Below are 25,894 nucleotides of genomic sequence, written 5' to 3'. Positions count from 1 at the left end.
GGAAGGCCTCTTACTGGTGCTCGGCTAGGTTTGGTCCTCTTTTTCGGTTTGGGGCGGAGCTTGGTGTGGTGCTCTAGCTTTCGGGCCTCCATAGTGGGCAGCTCGCCAAAGTAAGTCGGCTTCTTGTCCGATGGGGCAGGAGGGGGCGGATCCTCCTCATATATAGGCACTTCTTCCAGGGCCTTGTCCAAGTCAAACTCCATTTCTGATGAACAACCAACCATCAATAGACGAGGCAAAACCAAACCTCTCTCATTCCAAGTTGCGGAAATAGTACATTACTACTCTAATCTAAATGTATTTGACCAGATCTACTGTACCTGGGATGTAGAACATAAACTCACCAAAGGCCACAGATACAGGCCGCAGCATCCTGCAGAGAATGCTCTTCCTCTTGGACTTGGGTGTCATCCGTAGGTCACAAACACAGTAGAGAAAAAAAAGTCAGCAGGTGAGTCATGCTTCAGTACAGCAAATATGGATCACAAAACTTCACATGGACTAGTCTTAGTTACCACATATGTGTCCATCTCCTCCAGCCTCTCAGCATGGTGAGGACTCTGCTCCTGGGTCTGGGCCTCAGGTTGGAGGACTGTCTCCTCCAGCACCTCCATCTTGTTGGGCTCCTGGTGGAGAAGAGGTTGAGGTTTCCTGGTCAGGTGTTCTGCCTGGGGTGGGAAGGGAGGAAAAGGCATACACGGTCAGTGTTTCTTCACCGGTATTTGCTTTGATGTGGTACAGAAGTACCCTAAATCAGGATTACAAGTAATTTTAGCAAAAATGCATTATTGTGTCTCTGTGTGTGTGTGTGTGTGTGTGTGTGTGTGTGTGTGTGTGTGTGTGTGTGTGCGGAAGATAAATAATCTATTTTAATATACAGTACTGACCAGAGTGTTTTGGGAACGGGACAGAGATTCCAAGATCTCATCCACGATACGGTCTGAGAGGAAGGAAGCCATACTGAGCTTCACTTCACTGTGTGACAGAGAGGAGAACATGAGGCAGATACTACCTCTCTACTACCTGCACTGTATCAAGACCAGGCTGCATATAGTTACAGACTATGTTACAGTAGTTTTCTGAGAGTGACGTTTACATACATTGCAAGGTTATCAGCTAAGGCTATGTGACAATCATAATTATTTCACTAGGTCTATGATGTCATACAAAGATCAGATCACAAGGAACTGATTCAGTTTGAATTCACATTAACTGATACCATCTACACTTGAAATGATTTACTGATTAGGTCTCAAAAGGGCTCCTCGGATCCAGCCCCCCCAGCGTTTATCTGTTGAAGGTCACTTGTGATGGGCACAAAGCAGGCAATGCGTAGTCCGGGTTCAGCAGGACTACCATTGGACCAGACCCCAGCATGAGTCTTCGAACTGTTTTTGGGGATACTATTGTTTTGTTGTTTTCCTCTCCTTAGCTGAATGCACTTGTTGTTAGTCACTTTGTATGAGAACATCTGCTAGCGATCTTGACCAGGCCATGTGGTGATCACCTGATCTTGTTGATGATGTCGACTCCTGACTGTTCCAGTAGTGTGGTGGTGATGAAGCTATGGGGGATGGTCATCCTGCCTGCACCTGCCTTCATCAGCTCCTGGTGCAGGTTGCTCCTCTTCATCACATGGGGACAGAGGCCCTCAGCGGTGTCAACCATAGACTGCAACAACGTCTGGGAGTGGGAGAGAGAGAGAAGCGGGGTTGGCAAGTTAATTGTGCTAGCTTATGTTGTTATTCCATTTTTTTTTTTTTATTTAACCAGGAAGGGCTCAATGAGGTTTGAAATCTCTTTTTTAAAAGCGTCCTGGCCAAGATAGGCAGCACCAAGTAATTACACAATTACAGACAGACATGAAAAACTACAAGTAATCTAGTAAAAAAATATAGAATTCACAAGAGTATAACAAAATCATAAAACAGCAAACTAAAAACATTGACAGTGTCACGCCCTGGTCTAAGTATTTTGTGTTTTTCTTCATGTATTGGGTCAGGCCAGGGTGTGGCATGGGGTTTTTGTATTGTGGTGTGTTTTGTCTTGGGGTTTTGGTATGTGTGTATTTGGATTGTAGCTAGTGGGGTTATCTAGCAAAGTCTATGGCTGTCTGGAGTGGTTCTCAATCAGAGGCAGGTGTTTATCGTTGTCTCTGATTGGGAACCATATTTAGGCAGCCATATTCTTTGAGTTTGTCGTGGGTGATTGTCCTTAGTGTCCTGATGTCCTTGTTCTGTGTTAGTTTACACAAGTATAGGCTGTTTCGGTTTTCGTTACGTTTATTGTTTTGTAGTGTTTGTGTTTAGTGTGTTTGTCATTAAACATGGATCGCAATCTACACGCTGCATTTTGGTCCGACTCTCCTTCACCACAAGAGAACCGTAACAGAATCACCCACCACAAACGGACCAAGCAGCGTGTCAACAGGCAGGAGCCGCAGGAGAAGCAACAAAGGCAGCAACAGCGGCGCAATGAGGATTGGACATGGGACGATATATTGGATGGCAAGGGTTGCTACACATGGGAGGAGATCCTGGCGGGAAGGGATCGCCTTCCATGGGAACAGGTGGAGGCACTTAGGAGAGCAGAGGCAGCCGGAGAGAGGAGCCGGCGATACGAGGGAACACGGTTGGCAAGGAAGCCCGGGAGTCAGCCCCAAAGATTTCTTGGGAGGGGGCTCACAGGGAGTATGGCTACGCCAGGTAGGAGACCTGCGCAAACTCCCTGTGCTTACCGGGGGGCTAGAGAGACCGGGCAGGCACCGTGTTATGCAGTGGTGCGCACGGTGTCCCCAGTGCGGGTGCATAGCCCGGTGCGGTATATTCCAGCTCCTCGTATCGGCCGGGCTAGAGTGGGCATCGAGCCAGGTAAGGTTGGGCAGGCTCGGTGCTCAAGAGCTCCAGTGCGCCTGCACGGTCCGGTCTATCCAGTACCACCTCCACACCCCCGCCCTCCGGTAGCAGCTCCCTGCACCAGGCTTCCTGTGCGTGTCCTCGGTCCAGTACCACCAGTACCAGCACCACGCATCAGGCCTACAGTGCGCCTCGCCTCTCCTGCGCTGTCGGAGTCTCCCGCCTCTCCAGCGCTGTCGGAGTCTCCCGCCTGTTCAGCGCTGTCAGAGCCTTCCTCCTCTACAGCGCTGCTGGAGTCTCCTGCCTGTTCAGCGCAGCCAGAGCTGCCAGGCTGCATGGAGCAGCCAGAGCTGCCAGGCTGCATGGAGCAGCCAGAGCTGCATGGAGCAGCCAGAGCTGCATGGAGCAGCCAGAGCTGCATGGAGCAGCCAGAGCTGCCAGGCTGCATGGAGCAGCCAGAGCTGCCAGGCTGCATGGAGCAGCCAGACTGCATGGAGCAGCCAGAGCTGTCAGTCTGCATGGAGCAGCCAGACTGCATGGAGCAGCCAGAGCTGTCAGTCTGCATGGAGCAGCCAGAGCTGTCAGTCTGCAAGGAGCAGCCAGAGATGTCAGTCTGCATGGAGCAGCCAGAGCTGTCAGTCTGCATGGAGCAGCCAGAGCTGTCAGTCTGCAAGGAGCTGTCAGTCTGCATGGAGCAGCCAGAGCTGCCAGCCTGCATGGAGCAGCCAGAGCTGCCAGTCTGCATGGAGCAGCCAGAGCTGTCAGTCTGCAAGGAGCTGTCAGTCTGCATGGAGCAGCCAGAGCTGCCAGCCTGCATGGAGCAGCCTGAGCTGTCAGTCTGCATGGAGCAGCCAGAGCTGTCAGTCTGCATGGAGCAGCCAGAGCTGTCAGTCTGCATGGAGCAGCCAGAGCTGCCAGTCTGCATGGAACAGCCAGAGCTGTCAGTCTGCAAGGAGCAGCCAGCTGTCAGTCTGCAAGGAGCTGCCAGAGCTGCCAGTCTGCATGGAACAGCCAGAGCTGTCAGTCTGCAAGGAGCTGTCAGTCTGCATGGAGCAGCCCGAGCTGTCAGTCTGCATGGAGCAGCCAGAGCTGTCAGTCTGCATGGAGCAGCCAGAGCTGTCAGTCTGTATGGAGCAGCCAGAGCTGCCAGTCTGCATGGAACAGCCAGAGATGTCAGTCTGCAAGGAGCTGTCAGTCTGCATGGAGCAGCCCGAGCTGCCAGTCTGCAAGGAGCTGCCAGTCTGCACGGAGCTGCCAGTCTGCACGGAGCTGTCAGTCTGTAAGGAGCTGCCAGCCTGCATGGAGCAGCCTGAGCTGTCAGTCTGCATGGAGCAGCCAGAGCTGTCAGTCTGCATGGAGCAGCCAGATCTGCCAGTCTGCATGGAACAGCCAGAGCTGTCAGTCTGCAAGGAGCTGTCAGTCTGCATGGAGCAGCCAGAGATGTCAGTCTGAAGCAGCCTGAGCTGCCAGTCTGCACGGAGCTGTCAGTCTGCACGGAGCTGTCAGTCTGCACGGAGCTGCCAGTCTGCAAGGAGCCGCCAGTCTGCAAGGAGCCGCCAGTCTGCACGGAGCCGCCAGAGCTGCCAGTCTGTAAGAAGCCGCCAGAGCTGTCAGCCTACATGGAGCAGCCAGAGCCGCCAGTCAGCGTGGAGCAGCCAGAGCCGCCAGTCAGCGTGGAGCAGCCAGATCTTTCAGTCTGCCAGACTCTTCCAGATCCGCCAGACTCTTCCAGATCCGCCAGACTCTTCCAGATCCGCCAGACTCTTCCAGATCCGCCAGACTCTTCCAGATCCGCCAGACTCTTCCAGATCCGCCAGACTCTTCCAGATCCGCCAGACTCTTCCAGATCCGCCAGACTCTTCCAGATCCGCCAGACTCTTCCAGATCCGCCAGACTCTTCCAGATCCGCCAGACTCTTCCAGATCCGCCAGACTCTTCCAGATCCGCCAGACTCTTCCAGATCCGCCAGTCGGCCAGACTCTTCCAGATCCGCCAGTCGGCCAGACTCTTCCAGATCCGCCAGTCGGCCAGGATCCGCCAGTCGGCCAGGATCCGCCAGTCGGCCAGGATCCGCCAGATCCGCCAGTCAGCCAGGATCTGCTGAAACCACCAGCCAGCCAGGATCTAGTAGATCTACCTACCTGCCTGAGCTTCCTCTCACTCCCGAGCTTCCTCTCACTCCCGAGCTTCCTCTCACTCCCGAGCTTCCTCTCACTCCCGAGCTTCCTCTCACTCCCGAGCTTCCCCTCACTCCCGAGCTTCCCCTCACTCCCGAGCTTCCCCTCACTCCCGAGCTTCCCCTCACTCCCGAGCTTCCCCTCACTCCCGAGCTTCCCCTCACTCCCGAGCTTCCCCTCACTCCCGAGCTGTCCTTCAGTCCCGATCTGCTCCTCAGTCCAATGGGTTTCTGGGTGAGGACTACTAGGCCATGGTCGGCGGCGAGGGTGGACTATCCAGGGACGCGAGGAGAGGGAACTAAGACATTAACTGAGTGGGTTCCACGTCCCGCGCCGGAGCCGCCACCATGGACAGACGCCCACCCGGACCCTCCCTATTGTTTTGAGGTGCGTTCGGGAGTCCGCACCTTAGGGGGGTTCTGTCACGCCCTGGTCTAAGTATTTTGTGTTTTTCTTCATGTATTGGGTCAGGCCAGGGTGTGGCATGGGGTTTTTGTATTGTGGTGTGTTTTGTCTTGGGGTTTTGGTGTGTGTGTATTGGGATTGTAGCTAGTGGGGTTATCTAGCAAAGTCTATGGCTGTCTGGAGTGGTTCTCAATCAGAGGCAGGTGTTTATCGTTGTCTCTGATTGGGAACCATATTTAGGCAGCCATATTCTTTGAGTTTGTCGTGGGTGATTGTCCTTTGTGTCCTGATGTCCTTGTTCTGTGTTAGTTTACACAAGTATAGGCTGTTTTGGTTTTCGTTACGTTTATTGTTTTGTAGTATTTGTGTTTAGTGTGTTTGTCATTAAACATGGATCGCAATCTACACGCTGCATTTTGGTCCGACTCTCCTTCACCACAAGAGAACTGTAACAGACAGGTCAGGGAATCAGTCTCAAAATCCTTTAATCAGGATTCACAGTTGCTGCAAGGACTAGGGCAGTGTCTCAGGTTGCATAGTTTTGTTCAAGCCCAACTACTCAATTAATCATTAAATCATCAAGCACATGACCACTTGTGCAGAACAAAAACATCCAACTTTGAGGACTGGACTATGTTATTCACTAAGATAAATCAACGCCCAAAATATCTGACTCGAAAAATAAAATACATTTTTCATTTACTGCTGTGTTGACTGTTGCGTACCTGTAGCTGTCCATCCATGACCCTGGCCATCTCTCCGGCCATGGACTCTAGCTTGTCCTGAATGGGGCTGCCCATGCCACCAGGAGATCCCCTCATGTGGTACAGGTTGGGCAGTAGCTAGGTAGATGAGCAGGGTTTGGAAGGAGGGGCAGACAGGGAGGGGAAGAGACAAAAATAAAAACATTTGAGTTTGAGGCTCTCTTTTCTTGTATCCTCATTCTAAATGTTATTTAACCAGGATGTCCCATGTAGATTTTGAGGTTAATGTTTACCCTGTCATTTTTGTCTCTCTAGATCAAAGGTTGAAATCCACGCTCTATCACTTATGTGTTCATACTGTATGTTCTACCGGTTCTATGAGAACAATATGTCTGGTTCACAGCTCACTCTTTTGGAGTTCCTGGCGTCCTTCATGAGGTTCCTGGCCACCTTCATGTCCTCCTGGACGACGTCGGTCTCTGTATACCTCAGGGAGTTCAGGTGGTCCTGCACCTTTACACAGATCATGTCCATCATCTGGAGCAGCAGAAGGCAGGAGGGTTCAGAGGTTATCAGAGGATGTAATGTATTATTAATGGTTTATTGGCATTCAACACTTAATGTATTATGTAACTTTAAATTTCTCCAGTGGAAACTCAATGTACTACTAACATTTATCCAAAAAGTGCAGAGACAAATTAAAGAAAATGATAATAATACGATTGTGGAAGCTGTACTGTTAGATTTCAGTGCAGCCTTTGATATTATTGTAGATAACCTTTTGTTGAAAAAAACGTATGTGTTATGGCTTTTCGCACCTCTGCCATTTTGTGTATTCAAAGCTATCTAATAGAACTCAAAGGGTTTTCATTAATGAAAGCTTCTCTAATGTCAAACATGTAAAGTGTGGTGTACCGCAGGGCAGCTCTCTAGGCCCTCTACTCTTATGTAAGTTTACCAATGGCCTGCCACTGGCATTAAAACAAAGCATGTGTGTCCATGTATGCTGAGGACTTAACCACACACGCATCAGCATCCATAGCTAATGAAGTCACTGAAACCCATAACAAAGAGTTTGCTTTGTAATGGGTGGCCAGTAATAAACTGGTCCTGAACATCTCTAAAACTAAGAGCATTGTATTTGGTACAAATCATTCCTTAAGTTCTAGACCTCAGCTGAATCTGGTAATGAATGGTATGGCTGTTGTACAAGTTGAGGAGACTAAATTACTTGGTTGTCTCATTTTGATTATTGTCCAGTCGTGTGGTCCAGTGCTGCAAGGAGCGACCTAGTTAAGCTGCAGCTGGTCCAGAACAGAGCGGCATGTTTTGCGCTTCATTGTAATCAGAGGGCTGATATAAATACTATGCATGTCAGTCTCTCTTGGCTAAGAGTTGTGGAGAGACTAATGTTTCTTATAAAAAGTGATGCAGTCAATGTATTGAAAGTCCCAAAATGTTTGCATATTCAACTTACACACAGCTCTGACACACACTTATCCCAACAGACATGCCACCAGGGGTCTTTTCACAGTGCCCAAATCCAGAACAAATTCAAGAAAGCATTCCGTATTATATAGAGCCCTTATTGAATGAAACTTCCGTCCATCTCATATTGCTCAAATAAACAGCAAACCTGGTTTCAAAAAACAGATAAAGCAACACCTGGCAGCACAACGCCCTATTTGACATAGATAGTTTGTGTGTATGCATTGATATATGTATGCCTTTTTAAATAACGTATGTAGTTCTGTCCTTGAGCTGTTCTTGTCTATTGATGCTCTGTATGTTTCATGTTTTATGTGGACCCCAGGAAGAGTAGCTGCTGCTTTTGCAACAGCTGATGGGGATTCAAATAAAATACCAAAGTTACATATCAAACATATAAACAGAGGGGTCACCTGTTGTGTGGTTGTCGTGACAATGCCTTGCTGAAGCCGGTAAGCTTGCTCTTGGAGGTATTTTCGAGTCTCGTGGTTCCTTAGGAGATACTGCTCCATCTGCAGGGGAATTGATTTTTAGAGATCGATATAAAAAATAAAACGTTTAAAAAAATATAATATTCATGTTGATGGAAATGTGACCATTTTTGCATTCAACACTGCTATCGATGCCTTCTTATCAATGACAATTGACATCAATTCTGTTATGAGTTCATATCCACCATGCAGACAAATGTGAACTTTGACCTTTAGTAGGGCGTCCTCTGTTTTCTCAGGGCTGGCTTTGAGGGCCTGGGCAGCATCGATGATGGGGATAGGCATGAAGCGAATGGTGTGGTTCCTGAAAGAAAGAGAGGGTAACAGTACTGTATATGTAACTAAGTGTATGCCTACTCATATATTCTAACCAAAATATCCATGGGAAGATGTGCAGAGGAGTAAAAATAAATGTAAAATTGTGACACACAGAGATACATACTTTTCTAAAGCTGCTGCCACATCCTGGAGGCCTTGTAGGCTGACATTGTTTTTGTCCCACATAACTGTCCTGTACAAAACGCATAAGAGATGACAAAGAATATAATATAGTAGAATCCATATTATGCAGTATTGGAACTTGGCACAGTTGACCCTTGTGGACCTCTTCTTGAGCCTTGACCTCTTACCGGAGCTTGGTGTTGATCTGTAGGGCCTTGGCCAGCATCTTGGCCCCCATGTCTCCCATGCCGTTGCCACTGATGTCCACCCGGATCAGGCTGGTGTTGCTGCCCAGAGCGTTCAGCACGATGGACAGATCTCCCTTCAGCTTGGAGTCGGCCAGGGAGAGGGACGTCAGGGGCTAAGTGACAAAGAGGTTAGTTGAACGATGGTAATGAATGGTTAAGACACATTTTTATGCTAAGCTGTTATGGCTAAGTGTCACCATAAGAGTCGACTTACCGATTCCTCCTCCTGTATCATGTGCACCAGGTTGTCCAAGACTTGAGACAGATTTCTGTGGGAAGACATGCATACTTTGTTACATTCCAGACAATGAGGACAATACAAACAGGAGGATATTAAGTGACAGGCTAATTAAAATTAAAATAAATCAAATTCCAAGGTAAGTAAGTCTCGTACTTGGATTTGATGTTATTGAAGTTCTTGCCCAGTGAGAGATGGCGGATGGAGCGATTTTTGGCCAGCCACACCAAGAGAGTGGTCAGGTCTGAATCCAAACCTGAGCATCACATTTAACACAATATCAAGTTTTAAAAAATCAAGGTACATTCACAATCAATGTACATACAGTGTCTACTCAGGCCTCACCGTTGTCTGAGATGTCCAGGCTGGAGATGTTGGGAATCTCAGCTATGCAGCCCTCCAGAATCTGAGAGCCTCCAGATCTTAGCTGAAGTAACACAAACAAAACATTAAGAGTAAGGATAGCAAGTGTATTTGATTGTCATTCAGGGCACACAAGTAAATAAAGCTAAGTAATTCAAATTCAGAATATGCAGAGCATCAGCCCAAATAATAAAGGGGTGTCAAGACAACATTTAATTTTAGAATTTTATTTCAGAGTAGACTTCCCCTTTAATTTCTACCTCGGGAGATTCAGGTAACTCTGCCAGGGCCAAGGCAGTAGTTCAGCCTCTTACCTCAGAGCTGCTGAGATCCAGTGATACTTCACTGAGATTGGGATTGCAACCAAGACCTAGTAAAAGTGCTCTGAAGAGAAAGAAATGAATTCAAACTCAACGGTTTATTTTCTATTCAGTTAAATCATCAAAGCAGACTGAAGTATGCAGGAATTAAATAATTGGTGTGATTAGATTGCTTTCTTGTTCACTGCAACTTTAAGTAATGTTTCCATACTACTTACTTTAACATAAAAACATTTAAAAAGCCAAATAACTATGACATCCTGTCTAAAAGATACATCACTAACCATTTATAGACATGCACATTTTCTCCAGGAATATTCTCCAGTTTTCTAGATCATATTTTCATTCTTGGTGTAATACAGTTAAATGGAGCAGACTGCAAGCTCACTTGAGTGCCTCCAGGGGGAGCTTGGTTCCAGACAGGTTGACACTGCTCAGCGCCAGTGCAGTGCCAAAGAACTGCTTGAAGGAATGCGGGACATCTTTACTTCTCCTGTGGGTTAAAAAGAAGGCCAACACACTTGGGTTATTTGTTCTGAAGTTCTCAGGTGTTCTCACTTTGACAAACTGAGCAGTATACGACACATGGACATCGAAGACAACAGCAACTATTGAGTGACAGGCTTATTTTAGCATAAGCAAGTGATTCTGTTGTTGTATGGCTCACCTGTGAGAGAAAACACTCTTCGACATGTTGAGCACTGAGAGGTGCTTGAGAGAACCTCGTAGAAGTGAAGTGCAGACCTGGAAGACAGGTGTTGAGCATCTGAACAACATGGACTAGTCAAGTGACATCACGGCTTTTATCCAAGCTCACAGTCTAGGGAACTACAGACAGTATTTTACAAAATGGACTGGCCATTTGCATAGCAACAAATATAACAACAAGATCCATAAATATAACTATAAGTGATATCAAAAGCAGACAGCATGCTACTTATAAACAGTGCTCACATGATATCCAAATATGACATGTTCACTGTCATTGCATACTATAATTTTTTGTTGTACTTTTTCTCTCCAATTTTGTGATATCCAATTGGTAGTTAGTCTTGACTCATTGCTGCAACTCCCATACGGACTCGGGAGAGGCAGAGGTCAAAATCCATGAGTCTTACGAAACACGACGCTGCCAAGCCGCACTGCTTCTTGACACACTGCTCGCTTAATCCGGAAGCCAGTCACACCAATGTGTCGGAGGAAAAACTATACAACTGGCAAACATAGTCAGCATGCATGCACCCGGCCCACCACAAGGAGTCGCTAGAGCGCGATGGGACAAGGACATACCAGCCAGCCAAACCCTCCCCTAACCCGGACTGGGCCAATTGTGCGCCGCCTCATGGGTCTCCCGGTCGCAGTCAGCTGCTACACAGCCTGGGATCAGACACAGGTCTGTAGTGACGCCTCTAGCACTGCGACACAGTGCCTTAGACCACTGCGGCACTCGGGAGGCCAATTGCATATTATTACAATTAAACTAATCTACTTAATATAGATTATTTATTCGGTTTAGAATAGCTACAGTGGGGCAAAAAAGTATTTAGTCAGCCACCAATTGTGCAAGTTCTCCCACTTAAAAAAGATGAGAGAGGCCTGTAATTCTCATCATAGGTACACTTCAACTATGACAGACAAAAACAAATCCAGAAAATCACATTGTAGGATTTTTTAATGAATTTATTTGCAAATTATGGTGGAAAATAAACAGGCCTCTCATCTTTTTAAGTGGGAGAACTTGCACAATTGGTGGCTGACTAAATACTTTTTTCCCCCACTGTATGTAATGTGCCCATAAAAAGGGTTCAAGTCAAATTGTCCAATCATTGCCTAACTATAGCAGTGTGAATTATTTTTAGGATTGGATGGGGGTTCACTTACTTGGTCCAGACAGCAGTCACTGCTGGACAGATCCAGAGTTACTAGACTGTTATGTTGACCCAGGAAATTGTACAGATTCTGTGAAAAGAGTCAGAGAAATTACGAAGAAAACAACAAAACACCGAGTACAATGAAGGGGGAACCATGTGGCCTGTGTGAAACATATGAAAGCCAGGACAGAACATTTATGCTTTTGATTATGTTGCCAATACAACACTGACCTAAGATCAGTTCTGCACTCCCTCCCCTTATGATTAAGATTAGGCTTTGTGGAGTATTAGCTGATCCTTGATCTGTGCTAGCAACTTCTACCAGGAGATGTACATACTGAGAGGTCGTCTCCTCGGAGTGAGTTCCCACAGAGGTCCAGATGTGTGAGGGTAGTGGGGACAGCAGGGTTGGCACTCAGCGCCTGGGCCAGACTGTTAACCCCTGACAACACATACACAGGAAGTTCAGAGGAAATGACATAACACATGATATTTGTCAAGGAAATTGGTTAGGGATTTCAATACCTTTTTGCGATATGGAGGTCTTTGAAAGGTTCAAATGCTTGAGACCCATTGGGAGTTTGGCAAGCTGTGCACTGAGAGCAGATATGCCTAGAAAAAAATGTAGTGCATTACAAACTTATGAACAGACTTAAACCTTTCATGAACTTAAAGCTTTGAGACACACACATTTGGCCATTGTGACAATCCATGCCAACGTAGGACAGAATACTAGAAGCTAGAATTCTAGATCTGTGCAGTTTCCTATATATCTAAATCATTGAATATCATAATAAAAAAATGAAAGCAGGGAGTTGGTTGTACCCTTGTCCTCCAGGGAGTTGTTTGTGAGGTTGAGGGTGTGAAGTGCAGAGGCAGGGTTGCAGGTCAGAGCGTTGGCTAGCTTCTGCACGAAATCACTGAAAATATCAAGAAAAGACACAGCTCTACATAATCTCAAAAACATTCCTTATTGCAGGATACCGGTGCCTATCTGGGGAGAATAAAGAAAAACAACATGCTTACGTTTCAGCATGAATCACCTTCATCAGAGCCTAATGTTTGTTTGTCCCGTCAATAAATCTATCAGATTGACGCAGAAACAGAGTGCTCTTTATTCTTCCGGATAGTCACCAGTTTAAGTATCCAAGGGTAAGGAATGTTTTGGGGATTTTCAAGTCCCTCAGTCGAGCACCCGATTCCCCCTTTTTCATTTGGGCTGGGCTGAAGCTCAATTGGGTACACTTTTTCCCACAGCTCTACATAAGTTCTCTCAGTATTTTCTACATGAAGTATATTTCTGATAATAGTGAGTCATGTATTTAACTAGTGTGTGAGCTTGCTCCCTTAGCTTCCCACTGAACAGCATGCATGGAAGGAGACTGAGTTCGAGAGCATGATTCATTCTGAAACTGTGTGTGCATTTTGTGTTTGCACCCGCATCTGTTTGTGTATGGGATAAAATAAAGCCAGTAGAGCTTATTACCAGTGCTTAGTGCTCACCTTCTGAGACCTGCATTCTCTAAAACCAGCTCCTCTAAGCGACTGGAGCGGGACACAACTCGCAGAATTTCTTCACACACATCTGTGGACTGCAAACAAACACTTCAGTGTGAAAAGTAACAAGCTCAGGCTTGTGTAAACACATGCATAACTTACTGTACAAAAACGTAAAACCTTTAAAATGCATAAACACACAAGAACGCAAATGCAAACACACACAAGGACACATTCACCAAAACACACACAGTGTGCGAGCAAACACACACCTCCTATGACTAAGTATCAGCAGCAGTCACACCATCCCCGACTAATAAGCGCTTGTTGACATCTCATCCGCATGCCTCCTCTCTGCCTGCCACCACCAGAACACACACTCCTTTATACACACACAGCTGTCCTCTTCCTGCTGTGGACAGTGTCCCCTTTACAATTGCGTGTTCAGCCACTCTCAGAGGATAGTGGAAGTTATATAATAAAGAATGGTTTCAATACAAAATAAGCACTTAATGAAAGTCTTACAATGCATTTTAACTGCATCCTAAATTAGTGCTGAGCTATTGGTGTTTGGGGTCATTTCGGCATGATTATTAAACATTTAGGGTTTTCAATTTCAATCATTTTTTAAATAAACGCACTACAGTCTGCTTTATGTGGGTTGAATGCTGTAACACAGAATAAAACAATTGATAAAAGTCCCATGATGGTAGTGACTGCCCATTACTGCTTAGCACTTATTAACCAACATTTATCATTTTAATAAAATATGTAATTCGTTGTATATATTACATTTGTTTTATTTGATGACTTATTTAATTCCAAGTCATCATCTCATCTCTATGCTGTCTGACAAAATCCCTATTTTAGTAGTTCTTCAAAAACAGAAGAAGAAAAAAATGCAACATGTAAAGTGTTGGTCACATGTTTCATGAGCTGAAATAAAAAGATCCATAAAAGATGCACAACAATTTCAATATGCACCAAAAGCTTAGTTCTTTCACATTTGTGAAAAATGTGTTTACATCCTTGTTGGTGTGCATTTCTTCTTCGCCAAGATGATCCATCCACCTGACAGGCATGGCATACCAAGAAGCTGATTAAACAGCATGGTCATTACACAGGTTGCACCATCTGCTGGGGATAATAAAAGGCCACTCTAAAATGTGCAGTTTTGACACTTTTATGACTGCTGAATACAAACTATCAAATCACTGAGATAGAGATCCCTAGAGATAGAGATCCCTTGTGAAGCAACCATTTCTCCATTTCTTCATGTCTACCCCATACTAACCTAACATAGCAGGCGTAAAGGAAACCCCAAACAACCCCACACAGACCAGAGTAGTTAATTATGACGTTTTCTGTGGGAAACTACCTAGAATATTGGCCTGTTAAAAACTACAACTCCCTTCTACATCGCACAGTTCGGGCTTGATCTGATTTATCTCTAGAGAAACTTTGGAGAAAAAAAAAAAACAGAACAAAATGGAATTCAAATAATTGAACCGACGTTGGTCAATTAGTTTTTAAAAATTATATTAACTGAAATTTCAGTTAATCGCCCAGCACTAATCATAATGCATATACCTTCAGTCCAGGCTTAATGTAAAGTGTTCACAATTGATTTAACTTCTACCTCGCTTCAAGAGTGGCATGATGCTTGTTTCTCCAATTTATTTACCTATGTTGAACTGTACGATGGCAAATAGTTTTTCCCTTCATAAGTGTAACAGAAAATGGAAAATGGTCACCAGCACGGTTCAGAATTAAATGTACCAGTTTGTAGTCCTTTGTGGAGAGCTTGGTGAACCATTGGTTATACTCCAGGACCACAATGATGGCCACCAAATCTCTAGAGGAGAAGTAAATAGCATTGATTATCAAAAACAGAATGGTATAAAAGACATGGTTGTTCACACTATGTGTACATTTGACAACAGTGAAGTTACCGGTTATCAAGATGTACGAAATCCTGCAGGTTCAGTTCCCTGGTGTCCTGGGTCTGATAGATTGTGTCCACATCCTGTTGGGCAACATGGAGAGACGTGACCAAGATGGGAATAACTCAAACAACAGCAAAATTTGCACTGATTTAGCTAAAATAACCCACAGGATGTCAAGCCAGGTCAGTATACATGTATTTCAAGAATATAATGTTAGAAACGTTAGCACAGATGCCCATCTACATGAACAGGATATTCAGGCTACTGGACCTCCATAAATTGCCCCCGTTCCACTATGATCAATTAGCAATATTAAATTAAATGGAAAGAGAAATCTACTAACCCACTGCACCTCCTCTCTGAATGGCAGACCCAGCTGGTCACAGAGACACCAGTACATGTGGGAGAAACCACCTAGGAGCGAATGAGAGAGGTGAATACAGAAAGTCAACTATGTTACAGTTTGGATTTTTGTGAAATATGTTCTATATTGTAACTTTACCACACGGCCCTAGGTCTGTGGTGGCCTGGTCCTCCCAGAGAGACTGTAGGGCGGCCGTCCTCTCAGGAGGCTTCAGGGTCAACTTCTTCATCGCCTTCCTTTCACAGTGCAGGGGACACACCACAAACGGTCACTTTACCATGTCGACTTCTGTCACTCTATCATGTCAGCCCAGAGGACAAAACACACACTGTCACTTTAGCATGTCGGACATGAGTAAAGTGAGAGTGGGTGACAGTCTGACTGAGGAAGTGAATGAGCACGCAAGCGAGTGAATGAGCACGCAAGCGAGTGAATGAGCACGCAAGCGAGTGAATGAGTGACTCACTAATGTAAGTGCTTGTATGAGTAAAAGAATAATGAAGTGACAATAAAGAAAGTAAAAAAAGAGAGCGTGACAAAGTAGAGGGGACCTACACTGGGGAGAGGCCTGGACAGATTCTGTGTAGACAGCTCCCAATGTGGGCCACCACCTCATCCACATCCTCCACAGAGCCAAGCTTCAGGGACAGCTGGCCTCGGTCATACTCCAACAACAACTGTAGGGGGCGCAACACAGTGTCAACTGATACTGTCTGTAACATGTTTGGTTTCAACAGAAGTTGTTTAATGTTTAAAGCCAGGACTATCTTACCTGAGTGGGCTTGTTACTAATGATCCCCTGTATATCTAGGTAATTGAAGGTCTGTTCAATCTGAAACCACACAACAACAATAAATCTGTACTATACTCTAAAAATGAAAAAAAGGTATGGAATCAAAATGTTGGAAAACACATTGATAAAATCAAAAACATGTGAAGCACACGTGTCCACTTCCTCTTTCACAGTTATAAAAGGCCAACACAGACAAAAAAGAGACAGTCATAAACAGGCACTGAGATACACAACATTATCAAAAGTATGTGGACATCTCATTCCAAAAGCATGACCATTAATATGGAGTTGGTCCACCCTTTGCTGCTATAACAGACTCCACTCTTCTTGGAAGGTTTTCCACTAGATGTTGGAACAATGAAAGCAAGTCTCTGCAGCATTTAGCCACAAGAGCATTACTGAGGTCGGGCACTGATGTTGGGTGATTAGGCCTGGCTCACAGTCAGTGCTCAAATTCATCCCAAAGGGGTCCGATGGCGTTGAGGTCAGGGCTCTGTGTAGGCCAGTCAAGTTCTTCTACACTGATCTCGACAAACCATTTCTGTATGGACCTCGGCTTCGTGCACGGGGGCATTGTCATGCTGAAACAGGAAAAGGCGTTCCCCAAGCTGTTGCTACAAAGTTGAAAGCACAGAATCATCTAGAATGTATTTTATGCTGTAGCATTAAGATTTTCCTTCACTGGAACTAGGTGGCCTACTCCGAACCATGAAAAACAGCCCAGACCATTATTTCTCCTCCACCAAACTTTACAGTTGGCACTATGCATTGGGGCAGATTCTCCTGGCATCCGCCAAACCCAGATTCGTCCGTCGGACTGCCAGATGGCGAAGCATGATTCATCACTCCAGAGAACACGTTCCCACTGCTCCAGAGTCCAATGGCGGCGAGCATTACACCACTCCAGCCATCGCCTGGCATTGCGCAAGGTGATCTTAGACTTGTGTGCGGCTGCTCGGCCTTGGAAACCCATTTCATGAAGCTCCCGACGAACAGTTATTGTGCTGATGTTGTTTCCAGAGGCAGTTTGGAACTCATCCTAGGAAGGTGCCATGTTAAAAGTCACTGAGCAGGATATTCTACTGACAATGTTTGTCTATGGAGATTGCTTGGCTGTGTGCTCAATTTTATACACATCAGCAATGGGTGTGGCTGAAATAGCCAAATCCAATAATTTGAAGGGGTGTCCACAAACTTTTGTATATATAGTGTAGATGGACAAACCCCAATACAGCCCCCCCCACCCACACACAACTGGCAGGATGACAGGGGAGAGAGAGAGGAGGTCAAACTAATCCAGAGCTGCTATCTTTCTGACGCTAGAGGCCCAGGCTGAAGGAGGAAAGAAAAACCTCCCCCTCCAGCTGTTAATTCCCTCCAATGTCTTTGCTCGGCACACAAAACTCCAAGGGCAAGATTTTACTCCCAGGAAAAACTGAGCCTCTGTCGTACACAGAGCGTATAATAATCCAAACACCATCATACTATGACTTCTTTCCAGGATACTGGAAAACTAAATGCTAAAACTTTAGCCTGCAGCTATAATACTTTATGTATAACTTGTAATAAGCATGTAGCCTAGTGTTACCAAAAATCACCTCAGGGGTTTCACCTTTCCAGATGTTATGAGTATAAGACTAAAATACACCCGAAAGAGGAATTAGCATGAATACTTGTAGGGCTCTGCAAATAGTGTAATTTTTTTTTTTTAAGTGCATGGGTTTTAATGACTAGTAATTGAAGAAGTAGCTTCAGAAAGTATTCACACCCCTGGACTTTTTCCACATTTTGTTGTTACACTGCCTGAATTGAAAATGGATTACATTTAGATTTGTCAATGGCCTACACACACACACACACACACACACACACTACCCCATAATTCTTTTCGCCATTAGCTGGAAGACGATGTCCCTTTTTGGTCAGCGGAGGAAAGGGATCGGCGGGACGCTGAGAGGCGGACCCTCAGTCTGCTGCTCTCTCCCTCCGATGAGACTGAGCATCAGATGCAGGCGCCATTAGCACAGTAAAATAAAAAGCGAATTATTTAAATGCATGCTCACTCAGCTGTGTCTCGCAAGTAATACAACAACTGATCTATTACCAGTGTGGTCATATTATAGCCTACAAGTAAATATATATGTTTTAAATGGCCTGAACAACAATGCATTGGCAAGGCATTTCATGCAAAGCTAATATGCAGTGATAATGTATTGGTCCTATAGTCCACTGCACAAACCTCATTGCTACAGTACTGTTTTTAAAAGGTTAATGTTGCATAGGATTACGCTTTTTAAGTCTCATGCTCAAAAAAAATCTGAGTGGTAGATCTTGGCTTGCATTTTGATCAGGAAGTGATCTTGACTCAGAAAAGGTTGGTGACCACTACCATACAGAATAAAAATAAATGCGGCAATTTTTAAAAACTTTATGTCCTGAATACAAAGCGTTATGTTTGTGTTAAATCCAACACGTCACGGAGTACCACTTCATATTTTCAAGCATGGTGGTGACTGCATCATGTTATGGGTATGCTTGTCATCGACAAGGACTAAGGGAGTTTTTTTAACAATAAAAATAAATGGAGATGAGAGCTAAGCACAGGCAAAATTCAAGAGGAAATCCTGGTTCAGTCTGCTTTCCAACAGACACTGGGAGACAAATTCATCTTTCAGCAGGTCAATAACAGTACTGCTTACCAAGATGACATGGACTGTTCCTGAGTGGCCTAGTTACAGTTTGGATTTAAACTGGCTTGAAAATTTACGGCAAGACTTGAAAATGGCTGTCTAGCAATGATCAACAAGTAACTTCACAGAGCTTAAATAATTATTTTAAGAATCATGTGCAACTATTGTACAATCCAGTTGTGCAAATATTGTACAATCCAGTTGTGCAAAGCTCTTAGACTTACCCAGAAAGGCTCACAGCTGTAATTGCTGCCAAAGGTGATTCTAACATGTGTTGACTCAGGGGTTTGAATACTTATCTAATCAAGATAATGAATTTCTGAAAAATAAAACACGAACAAATTTTAGAATTTTTCATCCACTTTCACTTTACCGAGAATTTTGTGTATATCGTTGACAAAAAACTATTTTAATCCCACTTTGTACACAACAAAATTTGGGAAAAGTCAAGGGGTGTGAATACTTTCTGAAGGCACTGTATTTGTAATTAATCACATTCATGAAATGCACAGTCCAAAGATTGCAGTTACTGATATTCGTTAACCAGTATATTACCGCCTGGCACAAGTGAGCAGGTCCCACCATATGCCATGACATCTGATATGTTTACCCACAATGCAGCTGTGAACACAGCCTGTGGGAAAGAAAAACAGTCTATGCTTTCTGAAAAACCTAAAACCTTAAAGGGAGAGAGTCAAAAAAATTAAACAGAAATAGGGGAGAGATCTGCAGACACTTGCTCCTTGGGCCAGCAACTGTACCAGAGAGAATTCCAGAAACGCTCCTCCAAAACAAGCAGGAGCACGCTCGGAGATAGACTAACCAAACATTCCCAAGGAGGACCATCATGGATGACTGGGGGCGGGAGGAAGACAGTCAGTCTAATTGAGATATCCTCAATTCATCCAGACAGAAGTCATCCCACTCACTATGTGTCGTAATGGAGTGAATTCCCTGTCTGTCATCATTACGTAGTACATAAAAGGGAGTTGCAGCGATTTCAACTTTACAAGAACTTAAATGGCCTTGAGTAATATCGATGTTAACTCCCGTAGCACTATGCACAAATGTAGCACACTAGTAAACTAATGTTTAAGCTTCTGTGGGACGCAGCTATTTCAAACACTCAGTGTCTCACATGTGCATGTACGCCGTCTCACCTCGCACACACGGCACACTTCTCCTTACCTTGGCAGGGACCCTTGCAGTAAGCAGAAAGACCCGATGGGATGCCAAAGCCTGTAGGAGAGCGAGACAGATCAGAGACGTAACAGAAGTCAACAACTGTACAACTAGAACTGGACAGAGTTACAGTACTAAGCCTTTCCACCAGAGGTTTGCAGCTGTTATTGTCTAGAAGAAATTTAAATATCAACTGTAGAGCCAAGTGAAAGAGACCTAGAGTTGGGACACACGTAAAGAACATGGTCTCTTGTTTTTACTATAGATTCTGTATGTTAAACCTTTCTATTCTTAAAGACACTGGAGCAAACTCAATTGAAATCACACTGTGGTAGCTAACTCATTTCTAGAGACATGCAAAAGTATCATGCTACAGGTGAATACAAAGTTATAGTCAAGAGGAGAAAGAGAGAACTGTCTGTGGATCAGATAGCTGTGGTATGTGGGTTTTTGGAGTGAAGTCACTCAAGGCCAAATATGAGCATTGATAGTGGCTTAGTGAGCCAATGGCTGGGTGTGAGGCAGGAGACCCCGCCCCTCTCTGCTCTGGACAACCTGTTTCAGATTTGTATTTTATTTTCAAGTATCTCAGGTGTAAAAGGGGGAGGGGTATTGCATGTTCACACACACACTAATCATGCACACGTAGACACACATACATTTCACAATCCCATAATAATTCTTACAGGTAAGACCCACTTATCCATTGTGTCTTAAAAAATAAAGACAACTCAACCCAATTTTGACCACTGAGTTTGGCGGATGAATTTACAATCCCAATTCTAGCAAGGCCTAGGAATGTGCCAATGTGGTAGGCGGTGTTAATCAGTGTCTGATGAGCTCAGTCAGTGTCCTGTGGGGAAATGTTGTGTCAAGTCAGGAGACAGTGGACATGCATGCCACCAAATTGTGGAACTTTACAAAGAAAATAAGCACCCAGAGCCTACACCGTGTCCAATAGGCCCCCAGAGCCTACACCGTATCCAATAGGCCCCCAGAACCAACAATGCGCCCATTTCACACTGAACTCTAAGGAAGGACAACTTTCCAGAAATTATATGCCTTCAAATGTGAAAATGGCATAGAGTTTCATGAGTTGAGGATGTGTATTTAGAGTAACAAGCCAGTTATATCCTCATTATACTATGTGTTTAAAATCAGTTGCCAAACATTTGTCCTTTTTATGAACTAGGAAACACATAGGTGTTTCAGAGTATCTCCCAAAGCTAGTCAGCTGCACATGTTCTACAATTAAAACAGAACCTTGTTCTTGTCTGTTTACTTGAGGGTGGTACAGCAAACATTAGCATGCCAAGAGTGTCCAAGAAGCTTCGTTTTTTAAATCCACACACACTGTTATACGTTGTCTGCTGAGTAATATTCCACACACACACACACACACACACACACAGGGTTTAGAGACATGCAGTTACATGAAACAAGATAGGCCTACTATTGGATATGGGCCTACTCCCACACCACTTTATCCATTGTTCTTCCTCTTACACAATAATACACTGAGACTGAGGACTCAAATGTCTTTTGAAAGTTGGGTCTGATGCTTTTCATGTCTTTTCTGGCCCACGGCTTAGAGGAAAGGGTTAAAGGATGATGAAGTTGCTAAGTATGAAGTGAGACTGAATAGTGTCTATACAGGGCTGTGTTCATTAGAGCATGCAATGGAAAACCTTTTACAACGGAAAATGAAAAAGAGTTTCTTATTCTGTAAATGTTCTTGGGTATTTTGAAAGGCGCAAATAAAATGTATTAGTCTGTTTTCTTCCATTCGATGCCTAATAAACATGGCCCAGGGCTTAGGGATAAAGAAGATCAGCTTGCAACACCTTATGAAGAATTTTGTTTGGAAAGAGGCTGAAGGGTCTCTGGTCTTCCTTGGGTTTGATGGAGGCAACTGATATTCCAATTGAAACACAATAAGTTTTGGCGCACTTTTGAAAGTGCTCTGAAGTTGCTAACAAAAATTAGACAGTTGTGGAGGCTCATCCTGTAACATTTAAAATTACAAACACTGGGTTGCTCAGAATGACAAGTTGATGTTCTCCTACATAGAAGGGTTGTGTTGTGTCTGCATATTTAACGCTACATTTAGAGAACTGCACAATGAGAAACCAATTATATGGGAGCCTAGAATGCAGGCCTGATGTCTTACCAGAACTCGGTTCTCCAGTTTGTCACCTTTGACCTCCAGTTTCAACCTCTTCTTCAGGGTGAGCTTGATCTTCCTTCCCACGGCATCTCTCAGACTCTCTAGGAGGAACAAATTGGAAGATTGATACGATCACGCTATCGTTTCCTCTACTGCATGTAGGCTTATTGGAGGCCTTTATAAAATCCTAAATAACTCATGCTTGGCCTGGGAAATCATTAATAACAGAAGCAGAAATGCTTTTTGATAGGAAATAAAACCCAACTTAGGATTCACTTTGCCTGCATTGAGCTGTTTTTTAACAGATGTATCAACAGTGGACCTAATGCCAGTTTCGTAACCACTACTCAAAAAGTAACTCATAAGTATTGAAAATACCACAGTCCATAGACAGTGGGTTTCCCCCAGGCCATATGGTAGTGGGTTTCCCCCAGGCCATATGGTAGTGGGTTTCCCCAGGCCATATGGTAGTGGGTTTCCCCAGGCCATATGGTAGTGGGTTTCCCCCTGGCCATATGGTAGTGGGTTTCCCCCAGGCCATATGGTAGTGGGTTTCCCCCAGGCCATATGGTAGTGGGTTTCCCCCTGGCCATATGGTAGTGGGTTTCCCCCAGGCCATATGGTAGTGCTAGGGAGGTTAGCAATTCAACATTTGTGCACTTTCTTCTCCCATGTAATAGCAGTCAGAGTCATTTTATTGCTTAATTTTGTACCAAACACAGCTTTAACCAGCTTCTGCCTCTTACAGGTTTCATGATTCCGTTGTCAATTTTATATTAAAAGGGAAGCCAGATGCCAACCAGGAAACCAGCTGAGGGAGGGACTGATCTGTTTAGGTGAGGCACCTCACATTTTTTGTAGTCTTGTTTTTCTTCAGGGAATCCTGGCAAGAGTGGGGGAAACTCTGGATTACATCACTCTGGACATGAGGTCATCAACTCAGATCAGAACATTTACAGACAGGGAGATTTCCAAACATGACCCAGACTGCCATTTTTGGACATCTATTTATGCATCCACAGTTCTCTGAAACTAATGTCTGAAAACTGTTTTTGCAGTTGTTTTCATGATGGTTCCATAACTTGATCAGTGTCCATTCTCAAAAGAAAAATGTAACATTTTGAAAGAACTGTGAGGAAAACTGAGGAAGAAATCTCATTTGGCCGTCTGTGCTTGTTGTATGTCCTGTGCTTTGCGTAGTATGACAATGGTTTATCCATACATTGGTCTATCCTAGAGGAGGCATGTGTCATCCCAATGGGGTCATCACACTCTGGGGGAATTTCTCAAGAGAAGAGAAGAACAGCTCCATTTCTTCTCTCCAACTTTGTGTACAAATGTATGTGGCAATCAGGTGGAGCTCAAACTTTGAGAAACAGCTGACATATCATGTTTATCCCCCCCATAGTCGTTGAGCAATTTAAAATGAACATGTTCAATGCAAGAGTAGTAACGTTAATTTTAGGCCAAATAAATTACATTACTGTTAAAACGTTTCTTACCCAGCAACTCCTTAGGAATACCCGTATCTTCTTCAGACATGTTTAAGAATTGGGAGAGTTATGTGCAGTTAAAAAAGCACAAAGACTAAGCACGACATGGATTAAAGTGTAAAGTTATCCACCGATGAGTAGCCTAGTCCAGTTTCTTGAGTACCTGGGGTTGTTTTGCTTACTTTCTCCATTCATCCTCGAGTGCGTCAGAGCAATGTACCTTTTGGAGCTCAAGAGCTGAAATTAACGAATACAATGACATGAGAAAAATTGAAGACAGCGTTATGCTTGGACTAGCCTACTCTGCGAGTCTGTTGCAAAAAAATAATCACATACTTTCAGTAAACTCGTGAATGATCCCTCCCTCCTCAACAAAAGGTAGGCTACTCACCGAAGTCAAGTAGGGAAAATGTGACACCTGGTGGCAGGGCCGGCCCGCTCATTAGGCAGGAGGCGGCTGCCTATCTCGGCAGATTGACAAGTGCGGCATTTTCTGAGCTACTGTCCAAGGCGCACCTCCAACAACACAAAACCTCACATAATACTTCCCCAAAACAATGACAATTTCTCTCTCAACCATTGGCATATGGGCTTTTTAGGTGACTGCTGATGCCGCCCTGTGATAAGCTTTGTCAAAGGCAGGGATGCAATATATTTATCTTGTCCATTCCCAGCGCGCCTCTCCAGGGTGCTGTTGGAGAGATGAATCGCAGCGGCACTCCACCAACATTCTGTAAAAAAACAAAATCCTCCAAAATAAATCATGTAGTAGAAATAGTGTGTGGCCTTTTCTGTAGCATACACGCTGGATATAAAATGTATGACAGTGATGATACGTTTTACACTTAATGAGATGGAACGTTTTTGCATCGTGCATGTTTCTCCGATCAAATAGCCTCACCTAAATGGCGCCCAATCAAATACAACATGCGTTGTCATGTTAACAAACCAAATATCCTAAAAATAGGACAGGTCAAAGTAAAGAGGACAATATATAATAGACAATCAGGCTACAACTGCTATCCAGGAGCTTAATCCGGTGGGCCAAATTGTCATGATCAGTGTTTCAAGTTTGTATCCTGATGATAACGAAAAAATAAAATACTTCTGCATTTCCCGCTGTGTAAATGCATTGCAAATAGGCTCAGGATAACTCCTGATAAAGTTGGGTAGCTGATATTCTGAGTTTAAATAGACAAATGTATTCATTACAGAAATCAGGACTAATAAAGCCAATGCAACAGCAAGTGTTAAAAGCAGTGGGCCTACCACATTTTTTTTATTTAACTAGGCATGTCAGTAAAGAACAAATTCTTATTTACAATGATGGCCTACCCCAGACTACACTGGGCGCTGCTCTATGGGACTCTCAATCACAGCCATATGTGATACAGCATGGAATCAAACCAGGGACTGTAGTGATGCCTCTTGCACTGAGATGCAGTGCCTTAGACTGCTGAGCAACTCGGAAGCCCACATGGATGGGCATTCATAAAGTAACATTTCAGGTGACACTGTAGGCTATACTTCAGTAAGCACGGGATGACACTGATGCCTTTTGGACATGTTTTTTTGGTGCAGACTTCTATGTTTGTTCAGATTTTGACCGGTCTGGACCAGCCTTGATTTGGCCAAAACATAGATGTCTAGAAATGTAGTTTCAACTTTAATTCAGAGCCTAAAATGAACCTGATTTCAACATCTGGAAAATATGTATTTTAGATGTCTTTTCAACATCATTTTGCTTACTGGGACTTCTAGTAGGGGCAGCATTATTTTTTTGTCTAGCCTAGGCTGGCAGAATGGCCAGGTCCTGCCTGGTGACATTATGCAACATCTTTCTGACTCTGTGCAGGTAAAGAACCACTAAAGAGTAGGCCTAGGCTACCATAAGTACAGCAAAGTCATTACAGTAGTTTAATACAACTGCTGATTACTACTTCAACAACTTCAATTAATGGTTTCCCAAGTTTAGTTGTTAAGCCAGCAATAATTCTCAAAACACAACATATATGTCATATGCAGCCAACATTTTAATGTGTCTTCGAAGTTGTAGGCTACAGTTGCTGACTATAGCTAAACAGAACGTTTGCCTCTTGGAGTGCTTTGAGCCAAAACTTGTCCCCAAAACAGACAGAAATACTGTCCAGATATGACCTCA

General features: G+C 44.3%; 1 protein-coding gene across 3 annotated transcripts in view; it reads right to left on the bottom strand.

Annotated features, from left to right (window-relative positions):
- The window catches only part of LOC112233337 (F-actin-uncapping protein LRRC16A), a 28,311-nt gene extending 4,231 nt beyond the window's left edge, over nucleotides 1-24,080 (bottom strand). Inside the window, exons 1-31 of one of the 3 annotated variants that reach the window (XM_024400902.2) lie at nucleotides 23,743-24,080; nucleotides 22,244-22,341; nucleotides 20,080-20,130; nucleotides 16,181-16,240; nucleotides 15,964-16,085; nucleotides 15,547-15,644; nucleotides 15,388-15,458; nucleotides 15,051-15,124; nucleotides 14,878-14,953; nucleotides 13,105-13,193; nucleotides 12,427-12,521; nucleotides 12,127-12,213; nucleotides 11,940-12,043; nucleotides 11,612-11,689; nucleotides 10,398-10,474; nucleotides 10,119-10,223; nucleotides 9,725-9,794; nucleotides 9,393-9,474; nucleotides 9,204-9,303; nucleotides 9,024-9,078; nucleotides 8,750-8,922; nucleotides 8,563-8,631; nucleotides 8,331-8,424; nucleotides 8,043-8,141; nucleotides 6,550-6,678; nucleotides 6,163-6,279; nucleotides 1,508-1,683; nucleotides 888-975; nucleotides 516-668; nucleotides 321-399; nucleotides 15-205 (exon numbers count right to left, since the gene is read on the bottom strand). In XM_024400902.2, coding sequence (XP_024256670.1) covers nucleotides 15-205; nucleotides 321-399; nucleotides 516-668; nucleotides 888-975; nucleotides 1,508-1,683; nucleotides 6,163-6,279; nucleotides 6,550-6,678; nucleotides 8,043-8,141; nucleotides 8,331-8,424; nucleotides 8,563-8,631; nucleotides 8,750-8,922; nucleotides 9,024-9,078; nucleotides 9,204-9,303; nucleotides 9,393-9,474; nucleotides 9,725-9,794; nucleotides 10,119-10,223; nucleotides 10,398-10,474; nucleotides 11,612-11,689; nucleotides 11,940-12,043; nucleotides 12,127-12,213; nucleotides 12,427-12,521; nucleotides 13,105-13,193; nucleotides 14,878-14,953; nucleotides 15,051-15,124; nucleotides 15,388-15,458; nucleotides 15,547-15,644; nucleotides 15,964-16,085; nucleotides 16,181-16,240; nucleotides 20,080-20,130; nucleotides 22,244-22,341; nucleotides 23,743-23,782 — 3,000 coding nt within the window. In that variant the 5' untranslated portion in view covers nucleotides 23,783-24,080. Of the gene's footprint in view, nucleotides 1-14; nucleotides 206-320; nucleotides 400-515; nucleotides 669-887; nucleotides 976-1,507; nucleotides 1,684-6,162; nucleotides 6,280-6,549; nucleotides 6,679-8,042; nucleotides 8,142-8,330; nucleotides 8,425-8,562; nucleotides 8,632-8,749; nucleotides 8,923-9,023; nucleotides 9,079-9,203; nucleotides 9,304-9,392; nucleotides 9,475-9,724; nucleotides 9,795-10,118; nucleotides 10,224-10,397; nucleotides 10,475-11,611; nucleotides 11,690-11,939; nucleotides 12,044-12,126; nucleotides 12,214-12,426; nucleotides 12,522-13,104; nucleotides 13,194-14,123; nucleotides 14,544-14,877; nucleotides 14,954-15,050; nucleotides 15,125-15,387; nucleotides 15,459-15,546; nucleotides 15,645-15,963; nucleotides 16,086-16,180; nucleotides 16,241-20,079; nucleotides 20,131-22,243; nucleotides 22,342-23,742 lie in introns of those variants that run through there. The other 2 variants (XM_024400903.2, XM_042310089.1) reach the window with 2 other exon arrangements.
- Nucleotides 24,081-25,894: the final 1,814 nt, after the last annotated feature.

The sequence above is a fragment of the Oncorhynchus tshawytscha genome, linkage group LG31 (assembly GCF_018296145.1).
Source record: "Oncorhynchus tshawytscha isolate Ot180627B linkage group LG31, Otsh_v2.0, whole genome shotgun sequence".
Classification (NCBI taxonomy): domain Eukaryota; kingdom Metazoa; phylum Chordata; class Actinopteri; order Salmoniformes; family Salmonidae; genus Oncorhynchus; species Oncorhynchus tshawytscha.
Note: the sequence above shows the minus strand (reverse complement) of the source record. Positions and strands in the feature narration are given on the sequence as shown.